Source organism: Pipistrellus hanaki (assembly GCF_964339955.1).
Source record: "Pipistrellus hanaki genome assembly, chromosome: 14".
NCBI lineage: Eukaryota > Metazoa > Chordata > Mammalia > Chiroptera > Vespertilionidae > Pipistrellus > Pipistrellus hanaki.
In genome coordinates, this window is record NC_140516.1 from 18,229,676 (window position 1) to 18,244,864 (window position 15,189).

The 15,189-nt window shown below is 36.5% G+C and overlaps 1 protein-coding gene across 3 annotated transcripts in view; it reads right to left on the reverse strand.

Annotated features, from left to right (window-relative positions):
• CCAR1 (cell division cycle and apoptosis regulator 1) overlaps positions 1 to 15,189 on the reverse strand; it is a 53,691-nt gene that overhangs the window by 23,666 nt on the left and 14,836 nt on the right. For all 3 annotated transcript variants that reach the window (XM_084904243.1, XM_084904242.1, XM_084904244.1), the window contains 7 exons: positions 11,491 to 11,684; positions 9,790 to 9,904; positions 9,482 to 9,674; positions 5,749 to 5,878; positions 5,171 to 5,332; positions 1,714 to 1,939; positions 393 to 506 (listed from right to left, as the gene is read on the reverse strand). In XM_084904243.1, the coding sequence (XP_084760369.1) occupies positions 393 to 506; positions 1,714 to 1,939; positions 5,171 to 5,332; positions 5,749 to 5,878; positions 9,482 to 9,674; positions 9,790 to 9,904; positions 11,491 to 11,684 (1,134 nt within the window). The remainder of the gene's footprint in view (positions 1 to 392; positions 507 to 1,713; positions 1,940 to 5,170; positions 5,333 to 5,748; positions 5,879 to 9,481; positions 9,675 to 9,789; positions 9,905 to 11,490; positions 11,685 to 15,189) is intronic.

The following is a 15,189-nucleotide window of genomic DNA, read 5'->3' on the forward strand; positions in this document are numbered from 1 at the left end:
ATAGGATTTACACATCATAACTCATCCTTCTAAAACATTTCTTCAGATAAAAGATTCTTTTAAAGAAACAAGCTATAATTCACACTTTAAAAGCACCCAAAGATACACTAAATCATTATCTCTAAGATTAATCTATACTACAAATATAGAACATCAAAATGACAGCTGAACTAGTGACAAAATGAATTAGATATAGCCATAATTTGCAGTGAGAAAAACATTAACATCATTAGTCTGAATGCCTTAATATTAAAATTATTATTACACTAATCAACAAGATTAGTTTTAAATTATATATATAATACAAATACACACACACACACACACACACACACACACACAATTAGAACCAAGCAAAGCAAATGTACATCTAAAGTTATGTATCATTTTACCTTAACAAGTCTAGCAGGATGTTGAAATCCATCTCGAAGTTCTTGTGGGTCTTCAGCTAGAGCACAGGACTTATGATACAAATCTTCCATACTAGGGCTAGCCATCAGCATTACCTATTATAGTCAAATAATTCAATCCTGTCAAAAGTCTATGTAAAGAAAATGAGAAGCACTACGTATTATCCTTACATTTTAGATGCCCAACATTTTAGATAGTAAAACGCTACAGCACCCAGCAGTTGTGAATCAATGGTTAAGCATTGACATATGAACCAGGAGATCACAGATTGATTCCCCAATCAGGGCACATGCACAGGTTGCGGGCGTGGTCCCTAGTAAGAGGGTGTAGCCGATCAGTGATTCTCATTGATGTTTCTACCTCTCTCTACCTCTTACTTCCTCTCTGAAGTCAATAAAAATGTATTTTTTTTTAAAGAAATCTTTGGCAGAAATACCATTAGATACCTTATAATTATATAGTTTTAACTTTTCAAGGGATGCTTTTTTTAAAAAATATATATTTTATTGAATTTTTATAGAGAGGAAGGGAGAGGAATAGAGAGTTAGAAACACTGATCAGCTACCTTCTGCACACTCCCTACTGGGGATGTGCTTACAACCAAAGTAGATGTCCTTAACCGGAATAGAACCTGGAATCTTTCAGACCACGGGCTGATGCTCTATCCACTGAGCCAAATCATCCAGGGCAAGGGATGTTTTTTGATGTTTTAGAACAGCAGAAAACTACTGATCATAGCAATATACTAAAAGTTACCCTGCAGACTAACATATAATACATTCACCCACAACTATGTTTTATTTGTTCTAGTCAAAAACATAGAACATTCCGCCAAAACCAGTTTGGCTCAGTGGACAGAGCCTCGGCCTGCAGACTGAAGAGTCCCGGGTTCGATTCCGGTCTTGGTTGCGGGTACATCCCCAATGGAGGATGTGCAGGAGGCAGCTGATCGATGATTCTCTCTCATCGATGTTTCTAACTCTCTATCCCTCTCCTTTCCTCTCTGTAAAAATCAATAAAATATATTATTTTAAAAAAACAAACAAAAAACATAGAACATTCCAAAAAGCTTGTTACATCAAATTCATCTTCACATTTTTATGTGGTTCAAAGTGTCAAAAAAATAAATAAATAAATAACCAGAATTTTACAGTTTAAGAGGTAAAGAGAGTTTAGCAGAAAAGAAAATATAGGAATTCAAGGTCTTAAACCTAATAACCACTTTCTGAAAATTATCTCAACATCCACTCTTAATATGAGTAACTGCTCATAAATTTTAGCTGTGTATCGCAAAATACAAACCTTTGCACTGTATAAGTGGTCAGCATCTGGTGGATCAAGAATGGCCATATTTTTTTCTAAGGATTCTACTTCTCTGTGCATTACAAAGAAATTGCAGTAATTTCCCAGCTGAAATGGTCGTGACAAAGGGAAAGCATCCACCCATGTAAACTGAGCATCAAAAAAGTCACTAGGTATATATAAATTCTGATAACGGCGCCTTAGTTCCATCATGTCACAACTAGGACTGAAAAAAAAGATGTAAGTAGTGAATAAAAAAACCTTAATACCAATGAGTATACAAACATTCACTCAATTCTGAAGCTAAACATCTAACCTGACATGGCTAAAAGCCAGCTGCAAATGGTCAATTATTAATGAGCTATAAATGTGGAGAAAGGCATATGATAATCTTATTTTCAAATTGTTTACTTACAGCTTTGAATAAATAACATATCTAAATGTTACCTTTATTTCTTTACTTTTTGTGTGTAGCTTAAAATTCATTAGAGAAGACCCTTTGAAATAACTTCAACCCCAGCTCCAGAGAAGATCTGAACAAAAGCAGTCTGTCTCAGTTGAAACTGTGCACTTTTGAGAAAACTATGGTTCATATAGAATGACAGAAAGAAGGGATAAGAGTGGTACCAAATTAGTATGAGTGCTTCTCAATCAGTTTTATACAGCGTAGAAACACAATTTTTATTCTATAGTAAGATCCTAGGGCAAGAATATTTACATTCAAAATTAAATAAAATTCTCGTGAAAGCAAAATCCAAATCTTTTTTGGATTATCCACACTTCCATACCTCTCAGTGTTAGCAATTAAGATCCATACCGGATTGTTCATTATGTAAAAAGAGGGTAAGATTCTGGTCTTTTAAACCTGGCATACTGATTTTTTTTAAAGGTTCATTTCCTTTTTCCTAAGAAGCAAAGCTTTTGAGAGAAACTAAAAGGTAAATCAAGCTGATTAAAAGCCAAGAGATTTCTGTTAAAAGCATAATGGAAAGTGGAAACCACAATTTGTAAGATAAAAAGATAACTATATTGTCTTTTAAAAGGACAATTAAAACTAAAGTGTAAAATGTGAACTAATATATATATATGTCTTTTTATTTGAAGCCTAAAAATAAAAAGTATAGAATGATAAACCAGTTATGATTACTGATATACTTTATTTGGATAAGATTCTATTGTAAAAATGTAAAAAAAAAAAGGTTATGTGAGTTTTGTTTTTAAAGTGCTACAAACAGAAAGTATATGTAATAGCTTCCTAGTTTCCCATCATAGAATTTTTGAAGTTGTATCTCACCCCATAGGAGTAAAATCTATAAAACAAGAGATAAAAAAAAATACAAATAAATCATTTCTTGGCATACAGTCTCTTATAATCATATTACTATAAGAAAATCTTGATTTCCAATAATTACAAGAAGAAATATGAGAGCTTTAAAAATCATTTCTATTTATAATGGGTTCATTTGATGTTAATGGAAATTTACCTCAAAGTGGTGATGTGAAACTCTGAATGTCTAACTTGAAAAAAGATAGATAACTGTTCAATTTACGTACTATATATCAACTCTTTCCAGAATAGCATTATAAGCTAGGAAAAGATGAGTTTAAAGTAGAGCTTCTCACCCCAGCCGGCCTGGCACAGGAGGGTCTAGGGTTTGATTCCTCATCAAAGGCACATAGCTGGGCTACAGGTCTGATCCCCAACCCCAGTCAGGGCGCATGTGGGAGGCAACCAATTGATGTTGTCTCTGTCACACAATAGTTCTCTCTCTCTCTTAAAAGAAAAAAAGAAAAAAAATCAACGTAAAAATATCTTCACTCCTTGGGTGAGGATTTAAAAAGAAGTAGAGCTATAAATAATAAAATAAATAAAATAAAATAAAATAAAATATAAAAAGAAGTAGAACTGCTCTATTTAATATCTTTGGGACTGGAGAAAGTTTTGGTTCCAAAAACATTTTCTCAAATATACAGACTACATATTTTAAGTATACAATTAAACAGGGATAACAAGAAAACTATAAATTAAGAGTAGTTGTGCCTGGCTGGTGTGGCTCTGTGGTTGAGCACTGACCCAGAAACTAAGAGGTCCTAGGTTTGATTCCAGGTCAGGGCACATGCCTGGATTGGGGGCTTGATCCCCAGTAGGAGGCATGCAGAAGGTGGCCAATTGATGTTTCTCTCTCATCAATGCTTCTATCTCTCTATCCTTCTCTCTTCTCCTCTCAAATCAATAAAAAAAATTTCATTAAAAAATTAAAAATAATAGTTGCTGACTTGACCACAAGCAAGAGTAAATGAAAATCAACTACATAACAATTAAGCAAAGTCAGCAAGCAAAAAATTTTTGGCACTGAGTAGTATTAAGTAAAATACACTGGTTTACTCAATCTAGAACTGAATATAGAGAAATTTTAACATTTGATAGCCCAATATTATGAATATTAATTATAACACTTTGTTAAGATGCAGCAATGCTCTCTTAGGACACTGAAATACAGTTATTTGTTCCTATGTGAAACTGCTTTAAATGCTGCTTGTAATGGTTTATTTTTATTTTACTGTCCATTTGTTTTTTTCTGCCTATTATTTTTTCTTATACATAACTGCCAGGCCCAGGGCCTTTAGATAATTTTTCCTTTCCCTTAGAGTAAATCAATCATTTAACAATTTCCCTTTTTATCAATTACAACTTTGCACCATAACTGAGTATCTACAAACGATACACACTGTTGCTTTAGATACCCAAACTCACAATTCTTGCTAGTTGATATAATTTCCTCTTTGCACGTGAAGCTCAAAAATTCTTTGTTTTAAATTGATTTATGAGAGAGTGAAAGAGAGAGAGAGAGAGAGAGAGAGAGAGAGAAAGAAATATCAATTTTGTTGTGCCACTTATGCATTCAATAGTTGATTCTTGTGTATGCCCTCAACCGAGATTGAACCCACCAACTTGGAAATTGCTCCAACCAACTGAGCTACCAAGCAGGGCTTCAAAAATTCTTAGTAATTTCCAAAGACTGAAAAATGTTTTGTTTTGTTTTTAAACATATAGACATGTGTGTATGTTTTTATTATACTATATTGCTACAGCTAACTTAAATACTTAATCCATTCCTGTATTATTTTGTTATACACAACGGATTATGCATAAACTTAATAAAGTTATCAATAAATCTGGATCTGAAATAATTCCAACTTTAACGAATAACTTCATCACAGAGTGGCTGCCTTTTTCAATAGCTGATATCTTTAATGAGTATATGAAAATAATGTAATCCTGGCAAAGAACTAAACTGCTACTTCAAATTGCATTTCTCCTCTTGTATAAATGAAAATTATTAAGTGTAAAGAAATGAAAGTTGAGAGAAAAATATATCTGTATATAACACATTCTACTAAGCTACACAAAATTACAAACTAATAATTCATTAAGAAGTGGGGGGAAATAACTTACCAATCTAAAGAAAACTTTGAAAACTGGACTGTGTAACGTGGGACAACACGGCGAACCCTCCGAGGTGATCGTTCTCTCTCTCTTCGAGGAGATCTCTCCCGGGAACGTTTTCTTTGAGGAGATCTTTCTCTGGATCTACGTCTATCTCTCTCCCTTTCACGACTTTAAAAAAAAAAAATGTAAAATTTTCTAAAATTAATAATTTTTCTAGCATTATCTAAGAATTTCTTCACGAAATAAGTTAATATAAGATTTTACAGTATACTTTTTTAAATAACTTTTTTGAATTGTGGTAAAATATATACAACATAAACTTATCATTTTAATCATCTTTTTAGTGGCATTAAGTGCATCACATCATCTCCATCTAAAAACATACCTTCGGCCCTGCCGATGTGGCTCAGTGGTTGACGGTTGACCTACAAATCAGGAAATCACGTTCATTCCTGCTTGCAGGTTAGATCCCCAGTAGGAGTTGTGCAGGAGGCTGAGAAATATCTCATCATTGATATTTCTCTCTCTCTTTCCCTCTCCCTTCCTTTCCGGAATCAATAAAAAACATATATTTAAAAACATACCTTCGATCATCTTTTCTATTAGGCACTTGATCCCCTCTGTCATTCCTTCCTGAAAATCTGGATGGTGGATCTAACCTTCGTGCTGGTTGTGGTTGTGAAACTATACGAACAGGAGGCTGCAATAAACCAGCTTAAAAAAAAGATACAGAAAAAAACATTTTTACTTAAACGAAGTGCAAAAGCATTACCTGGTTAAATTTTATACATAGAAAATGTTGGCTAAGATTTTAGGCTCTCTGGCCCATAAACGGTAGAGACAGTTTTGTATATTTGTGTATTTTTTTACAACCCTTTAACAATGCAAAATCCATTTTTAGTTCAGGGACAACAAACACTAAACCAGGCCGTGGAACAAATCAAAGGGATATAGTTTGCCAACGCTTTATCTTCTGATATTAAACCAAAGATTGCTTATACAAGATATTCACAGGGTGCCAAAGTATCATCCAGAGATTATCTACACAGAGGAAAAACCTCTTACAATACAAAAATTTATGGCCACCACTTTGATCATGTAATCAAATTTAGCATCGATAATAGTGGAAGTATCTCACAAAATGTGCCTCCTAGTATAATGCAATATAAAGTACAAAACATTGCCTATAATATATTCTTGACAAATGCCTTTAGATTTAACCTAGAGTTTATAGTTTATACAGTGGTACATAGAGAAATAAGGTCCAAATATCAAAAGGAATCAAGACAAATCCAGAATACAATATTCCAAAAGAATCTACAAATCAACTATCCCAATTTCTTCAAAAAGCCAAGATAAATAAAATAAGAAAGAGAAAGTAGAAGATATTCTAGAATAAAAAAGACTAAAGAAACAAAACCAAATATAATGCATGAAACTTGGCTTTCTGTTTAGGAAACAAAAAAACAACCTTACAAGACATTTGGGCCCGGCTTGTTGGGCTCAGTGGATAGAGCATCGCCCTTCGGACTGAATGGTCCTGGGTTCGATTCCAGTCAAGGGCACATGGCTGGGTTGCGGGCTTAATCCCTAGTAGGGCGTGTGTGGAGTCAGCTGATAAATGATTCTCTCATCATTGATGTTTCTCTCTCTCTCTCTGTACCTTCCTCTCTCAAATCAATAAAAATATATTTTAAACAAAAAGACATTTGGGAGACAACTGAAGAGATCTGAATATAAGTAAATAGGGTATTTAAATACTTTTTCTTAGATGTGATAATTAATTGTGGTAATATAGGAAAACTCTTTTAGGAAGGACATGCTTAATATATGGGAGTGAAGTCATAGTGTCTGGTAATTACTTCAAATATTTAAGCTAATATCATGTGTATTTGTTAATGTATGCAGACAAAACACTTGATAAAATGTGAACTGTTCAGGGTTGTAAGTATAGAAGAAATAATTATACTGTTCTTTCAACATTTTTATATACATGAAAATTTTTCATGAAGATTTGCGAGAAAAATAACCAGCTTACTTATGAATATTTCTTATGTTAAGTAATAAATACTATACCAGCTAAAGAACAATCGGCTGGTATTACTGAAGGAATCCCTTGCCAATACAGATTTCCCTGCCATTCTGCCAAGTGAACCTAGCACAGTCCACTGATCCCTTCTCTCTCTTCTACTGCTCTTCTTGCCCCTCTCAAGCATCTACCAAACTCAAGGGATACATCATGAGAAACACTGCTTTCTTGAGTCCTCCCACAGAAGCTATGTCTCTTTTTCAGAGAGTGACAGGGGTAGAGGGGAATGATAATTCAAGTCCCTATTCACAACTGAAAACAAATCCTCTAAGGAAAAAAAGATGAGGGGGAAAAAATAAATTATAGGACTGAAGATCAGATACATGGAAGAACCAAAGTAGTCTGAAAACAGCCTGGCATTACCTAGTAAATTTAACATACACAAACCCTCAGACCCAGCAATTTCACCAGAAAATATATGCCCTAGGACAGTGGTCGGCAAACTGCGGCTCGAGAGCCACATGCGGCTCAATGGCCCCTTGAGTTTGGCTCTTCCACAAAATACCATGTGTGGGCATGCACATACAGTGCGATTAAACTTTGTGGCCCATGCACAGAAGTCTGTTTTCAGCTCTCAAAAGAAATTTCAATTCTTGTACTGTTGATATTTGGCTCTGTTGATTAATGAGTTTCCCAACCACTGGCCTAGGGAAACCCATGCACATTGCCTCACACATATATGCGTTCACAGTAGCAGCTTCAGAAACCAAGAACTAGAAATAACACAAATGTTTACCAAAGAACAGATAAACTGTATACTATTCATACTATGGGAATATTATACAATAAGAAAATGAAGTCATTATAGCCACACAGAATATGAAAAACTTTAAAAACATCGAACTAAAAATTTTGTATACAAAAAATTATATAAATAGAATCACAGATTGTGTAAAACTCAAAAACAAAACTAAACTGTATTATGAGGATATATACTTAAGAGGGTAAAACTATTTTAAAAGAATTAACTAGCAATATTGTATTTTTTGCCCAAGTAGTGATTTACACGGGTGTTACACTGGCTTCGGCCCACAATTACATTTAAAAAAAATTCCAATTAAATAGGCTTCTATTAACCCAAGGCTAGCTATAATTTTAAACATTGTTTAAAAAGTCCTGGAGTTTCAAATAATCAATATGCAAAAGAAAACTTAAAACACAGCTCATTTACTTATTGCATTATGGTTCAATGAGGAACTTAAAGTACTATCACCAGACTCTGCATGTACATAAAATGCTATATTTATAAGAAATAATTCTCAAAAACACTTCAGTTACAAATAAGATACCAAAATGGGGAGAGAGTACTAAGTTTTCAGTTTAAGTTAGCAAAGAGCATGTCTTTCAATAAGAGCAATAAAAAAAAAGTTCCTAAATAGCTATAAAAGCAGAGGTGGCTTAGCTCTGGCCGGGTGGTTCAGTGGCTTTCAGCCTTCTCCTGCACACCAAAAAGGTTGCTGGTTCAATCCCTGGCCCAGGAGGGGAAGAGTTGATGTTTCTCTCTCTCCCTCTCCCTTCCTCTCTCTCAAAAATAAAAATATATCCTTGCAGAAACCGGTTTGGCTCAGTGGATAGTGTGTCACTCTGCGGATTGAGGGGTCCCAGGTTCGATTCTGGTCAAGGGCATGGACATTGGTTGCGGGCACATCCCCGGTGGGGGGTGTGCAGGAGGCAACTGGTTGATGTTTCTCTCATCCATGTTTCTAGTTCTCTATCCCTCTCCCTTCCTCTCTGTAAAAAAATCAATAAAATAAAAAAAATAAAAAATAATAAAAAATAATATATATACACACACACACACGTGTATGTATGTATGTATGTATGTATCTCCTTGGGTCCACTGGCATGGCTCAGTTGTTGAACGCAGTCCTATAAACCAGGAGGTCACTGTATGATTCCTGGTGAGGACACATGCCTGGGTTGAGAGCTCAATCCCCAGTGTGGGGAATGCAGGAAGCAGTCAATCAATTATTCTCTCTGATCACTAATGTTTCTCTCTCTCTCTCTCCCTCTCCTTCCTCTCTAAAATCAATAAAAATAAATCTTTAAAAAAATATATATCCTTGGGTAAGGGTAAAAAAAGAAAATAAAGTAGAAGTGGTCTACACAAAATACTTTATTAAGTATTTTAGAAGTCCCTGTTTTTTCATAATTAAAGGTATACTCTTATTATTTTAACAATTATGTATTAGTCTAAAACATAAAAAATGAAGATCCATTGCATATACCTTTCTGCTGTGGCTGCTGTAATAAAGGCTGTGGCTGAGTCTGCAGCAGTGGTGTAATAGAAGCTGCTGAAATCTGTGCCTGTAGCAGTGACTGAGGCTGGGGCTGAGCCTGAACACCAAATGTTGTCTGTGGTGCAATTGGTTGGAGTACAGCAGGAGGAGTCTTCAGTAAAGGTTGGGTTTGGGACTGATTCTTAACAAAAAATAAACAAATTAAATAAAAATTTTAAATATGAAAGAAAAATCTTTACAAATCAGACAACTCAGTGACCAAGTTTCTACAATAGCTAACTCAATATTTCATATACCTGATTTGGTAGTGTTTGAATTCTTTGTGCATTCCATTTAAATGGCATATTGGGATTATAAGTAGCTTCAACCAATACTCTGTCACCCACTTGGGGGGTTTTCCCTTTGACAGCACTGGGGGGAAAAAGAAAAAGCACATTTAAAAGAGTTTCCGCCAAAAAAGATTAACAAATTTGGTAAAGTATATTATTTCAAAAGCAAGAAAAGAAAAAAAAAGTAAATTATATCTAACCCCAATATATACAACAAAAAAATAAAACAAACAGCCGGTGGAGTTCAATGGTTGAGCTAATCGACCTATGAATCAGGAAATCACAGTTTGATTCCCAGACAGTATACATGCCCAGGTTGAAGATTCGATCCCCAGTGTGAAGCGTGCAGGAGATAGCTCATCAATGATACTCTCTCATCACTGATATTTCTATTTTTCTCCCTCTCTGAAATCAATAAAAATGTGTTAAAAAAAAAAAGTTTTTAGTATGTAGGTAATCCTCATACTTTGGGCTTTGGAAAGATGACAGAAAGGCATATAAAATGGAAAAATAGGAGAAACACTTTAAGAAAAATCATATAGTAAGGTCATTAGAAATATTTTTGAAATCACTAAGGAAATTCACTAACAAAATACTAGTTTGGATATATTAGTTCACCAATCACTCAATCCTATTTATTAATATTTTAATTTTAAAATCTTTTTAACACCCTGGCTAAGTAGCATCATCCTGATATGCTAAGGTTGTGAGTTTGATCAGCAGTCTGGGCATATACAAGAATCAACCAATGAATGCATAAATAAGTGGACCAACAATAGGTTTCTCTCTCTTTCCTCTCTCTAAAATCACTTTTTAAAAATTTTATAAAAAGGCCAAAACCGGCCGAAGCCGGTTTGACTCAATGGTAGAGCGTTGGTCTGTAGATTGAAAGGTCCCAGGTTAGATTCCGGGCAGGGGCATGTACATTGGTTGCGGGCACATCCCCAGTATGAGGTGTGCAAGAGGCAGCTGATTGATGATTCTCTCTCATCGATGTTTCTAGCTCTCTATCCCTCTCCTTTCCTCTCTGTAAAAAAATCAATAAAATATATTTAAAAAAGGAAAAAGAAGAAAAAAGAAAAGGCTGAAACCGGTTTGGCTAAGTGGATAGAGCATCGGCCTGCAGACTGAAAGGTCCCAGGTTCGATTCCGCTCAAAGGCGTGTACTTTGGTTGTAGGCACATCCGAAGTAGGGGGTGTGCAAGAGGCAGCTGATCGATGATTCTCTCTCATCAATATTTCTAACTCTCTATCCCTCTCTCTTCCTCTCTGTAAAAAAATCAATAAAATATATATATATTTTAAAAATTTATAAAAAGAATGTTTTTAGTTTATACATCACTAGATATGAGAAAGAGAAGATAAATTTTAAAAGGCAATTATGTCAATCCCTGATTTCATTGTATGTCTAAACAAGAAAAAATTAGAAATAACTCACTCCCACAAAATGTTTATAAAAAATTCACATAACTAGTTCATTTAATAAGCAAATGATAACTTCAGTCACATTCTCCATTAAAAAAGATCATGGGTACAAGTATGACGAGATAAATGACTAAAACATAAAATTATAGCTAAGCCACAATCATATGCACAATTAAGTAGGTACTATAAATATACATGATGTTAAATACAAAAAGGCATCTGCCAACACCTAACAATGTTTACCTAAGCTGAAAGAATACATCTTCATCCACAAATCCAAATGTATCGTGTAGTTTTGTGACCACTCCTGTAAAAACACGCTGTTTCTGAGGTTGGGTTTGTTGCTGACTGGACCTTGGTGTTGGATATGATACAGTTATCTGTGCTGCAGGCTGAGGCGTAGACAGGCTAAGACTTGTAGGCAGTGCAACAGGTGGCTATAAAACAAAATCAAAATCAAATTAAGGTAGTGATTTGAAATAGTCTACAAATTCTCTAAATATCGATTTTAAAAATCTAAAACAATAAAAAAGAAATAGTCTAGAAATTAAAAATAACTCAAAATGCTAAAAATAATTTATTTGAAGTTAGAAAAATAACTATGTACACATTGAAAATAAAAATCAAGTTTAAAAAATAGGTCATTTGCCAAAACCAGTTTGGCTCAATGGATAGTGTGTCGGCCTGTGGACTGAAAGGTCCCAGATTCGATTCCGGACAAAGGCATGTACCATGGTTGCGGGCACATCTCAAGAGGCAGCTGATAGATGATTCTCTCTCATCAGTGTTTCTAACTCTTTATCCCTCTCTCTTCCTCTCTGTAAAAAAAAAATCAATAAAATATATTTTCTTAAGAATTAAAAAAATTAAAAATAGATCATTTGAGGAAAAGATACCGTAGTATAATGAGTTTAAAGAGCAGTGCTTGAAAAGAAAACTTTTCCTGGAGAATCCAAGATGGCTGCACAGGTAAACACCTAGCCGCAGCCGCACACAACAATTTCAATAAAATACAACTAAAATATAAAATGGACATTACCCAGAACTACAGGAAAGTCGACTGACTGGAAATTCTACAACGAGAAGCAAGGAGAAAACCAGAAGGAAGAGCAGAGGAGCTGTAAAAGCCTAAGGTACGGAGACACGCGGCGCACGGAGAGGACGGAGAGGACGGAGCCAGAGAGGAGGGGAGGCTGAGTGCCTGGCTGGTGTTCCCTAGAGGGAAGGAGACAAAAGCTCCGACTGTGCTGAACCCCAGACCCGACACCGCTGAACCCCAGTTCTAGGCCAGACCCTGGGGACCCAGGCTCAAACAGAGGGAGCCAGGGCTGTGAGGCGGAATCCCAGGGGAGCAGCGAAAGGCAGAGCCCCCGGAGGAGCGCACATTGTGGGCAGAGGACGGACTGTTGACTGCTGCTAGATTGCCCTGGCGGGAAGGAGACAAAGGCTCTGGACTGTGCTGGGCCCGTTCCGACTGCTCTGAACCCCAGCTCTAGGCCAGACCCCAGGGACCCAGGCTCAAACAGAGGGAGCCAGGGCTGTAGGGCAGAATCCCAGGGGAACGGCAAAAGGGGGTCCCGGAGGCGCGCACATTGCGCACAGAGAAGGGACGGTTGGCTGTGCCGTGGAATTGCCCTGGAGAGAAGGAGACAAAACCCCCAGTCTGCTCTGAACGCCACCTCCAACTCCACTTCCAACTGAACTGAACCCCAGTTCCGGGCTCATTGGGGGAGAGCCTAGATTGTTTGGTAGCAGACGAAAATCGAGGGCACCTTTCTCTCAGAGGTGCTTGCAACGAGTACTGAAGGACCCTGGGAATTACTGAGACTCAGGAGCCGCATAGGACGGGGCTGACGGAAGCCAAGGCTGTAGGCTCCACCCTGAAACCCCGCCCCATTCAAGCAGAAAACAGAGACTTTTAAGGCTACCAACTCAGGGAAGCTGCAAAAATGCCGAGATAAGAAAATAGATCATTGCCGAGACTGGTTTGGCTCAATGGATAGAGTGTCGGCTTGGGGACTGAAGGGTCCCGGGTTCGATTCCGGTCAAGGGCATGTACCTTGGTTGTGGGCATATCCCCAGTAGGGGGTGTGCAAGAGGCAGCTGATCGATGACTCTCATTGATGTTTCTAACTCTCTATCTCTTTCCATTCCTCTCTGTACAAAATCAATAAAATATATTTTTTTTTTAAAAAGAAAGAAAAAAAAAAGAAAAAAGAAAATAGATCACAAACGAAAGAAATGGAGGACAAAAAGCGACTGGATATAGAGTTCAAATCTACACTTATAAGGTTTTTGAAGAATTTCCTAGAAAAGGTCAATAAGACCTATGAGGATATGAAAAGGGATCAACTAGAATTAATAAGGAATCAACAAGAAATGATAAGGGATCAACAAGAAATAAAGAATACATTGTCTGAAATAAAAAATATTATACAGAGTCCTAAAAACAGAATGGAAGATCACAAGAATCAAGTCAAAGATTTGGAACATAAAGAGCCAGAGACACTCCTCCACAAAAGAAGGCAAGAGAATCCAGAAAATTGAAGATAATGTAAGAAACCTCTGGGACAACTTCAAGCGAACCAACATCAGAATTATGGGGGTCCCAGAAGATGAGAGAGAGCAAGATATCAAAAACATACTGAAAGAAACAGTGACAGAAAACTTCCCCCACCTGGTGAAAGAATTAGACTTACAAGTCCAGGAAGCACACAGAACTCCAAACAAAAGGAATCCGAAGGAGACCACACCAAGACAAATCATAATTAAAATTCCAAGAGCAAAAGCAGCAAGAGCAAAGCAGGTAGTTACCTATAGAGGAGCACCTGTACGATTGTCAGCTGATTTCTCAACAGAAACCATGCATGCCAGACGGGAATGGCAAGAAATATTCAAGGTGATGAATAGTAAGAACCTACAGCCAAAAATAATGTACCCAGCAAAGCTATCACTCAGAATCGAAGGCCAGATAAAGACCTTCACTAATAAAAAAAGCTAAAGGAGTTCATCACCGCCAAACCAGAATTATATGAATTGCTGAAGGGGGTTCTTTTGGAAGAGAAGGTAAATAAAGATAAAAATTATGAACAACAAATACGTAACTACCAACAAGTGAATCTAAAAACCAAGAGAATTAAAAAAAAAATCTGATGAACAATATTAACTGTTGAATATAATAGAATCAGAGGTATGGAAGGGGAGTGAACTGACAATTCTTGGGGAAAAGGGGAGAGGGGGATGTGGGAAGAGACTGAACATAAACTGTGCACCTATGGATGAGGACAATAGGGGGTGGGGAAAGGGCAGAGGGTGGGTTGGGAACCTGGTGGAGGAGAGCAATGGGGGGGCGGCGGGGGGGGGGGAGGAACATTTGTAATAATATGAACAATAAAAAGTTATTTTAAAAAATAAAATAAAAAATAAAGAGCAGTGGTAACTGGCTTGTGTGGCTCAGTGGTTGAGCATTGTTTGGTTTGCAAGCTTGATCCCCAATGGAGAGCATATAGGAGGCAGCCAATAAATGTTCTCTTGCATTACTGATGTTTCTCTTTCTCTCTCTCCCTCTCTGAATCAATAAAAAAATATACGTATATACATATATTGTTTAAGGGTTTATTTTAGTTTTCTCTTAAGAATTCAAAATCCAAGGTGGCATCATAAAGACTCAAGAATGTCCTGTACAAGTGAATTAAGTCATAGACAGACCAACATGTGGGAGGTAGTGCAAGTAAACAAAGCTTTATCAGCTGCATATAATTGAGTAAGATTTGAAACCCACGAGAACATTGTAAACATCTTGACCACACCCTAACTTTACCTAGTGGAATCTGGCTATAAAATAAAGTCTTGGCTTGCAGGCTGTGGCGCCGTCGCGTCAAACTCAGCCCCAGCTTTCTTCTCTTGTCTGTCTTTTCTTAATCCTTCACTGCCCCCTCTCAG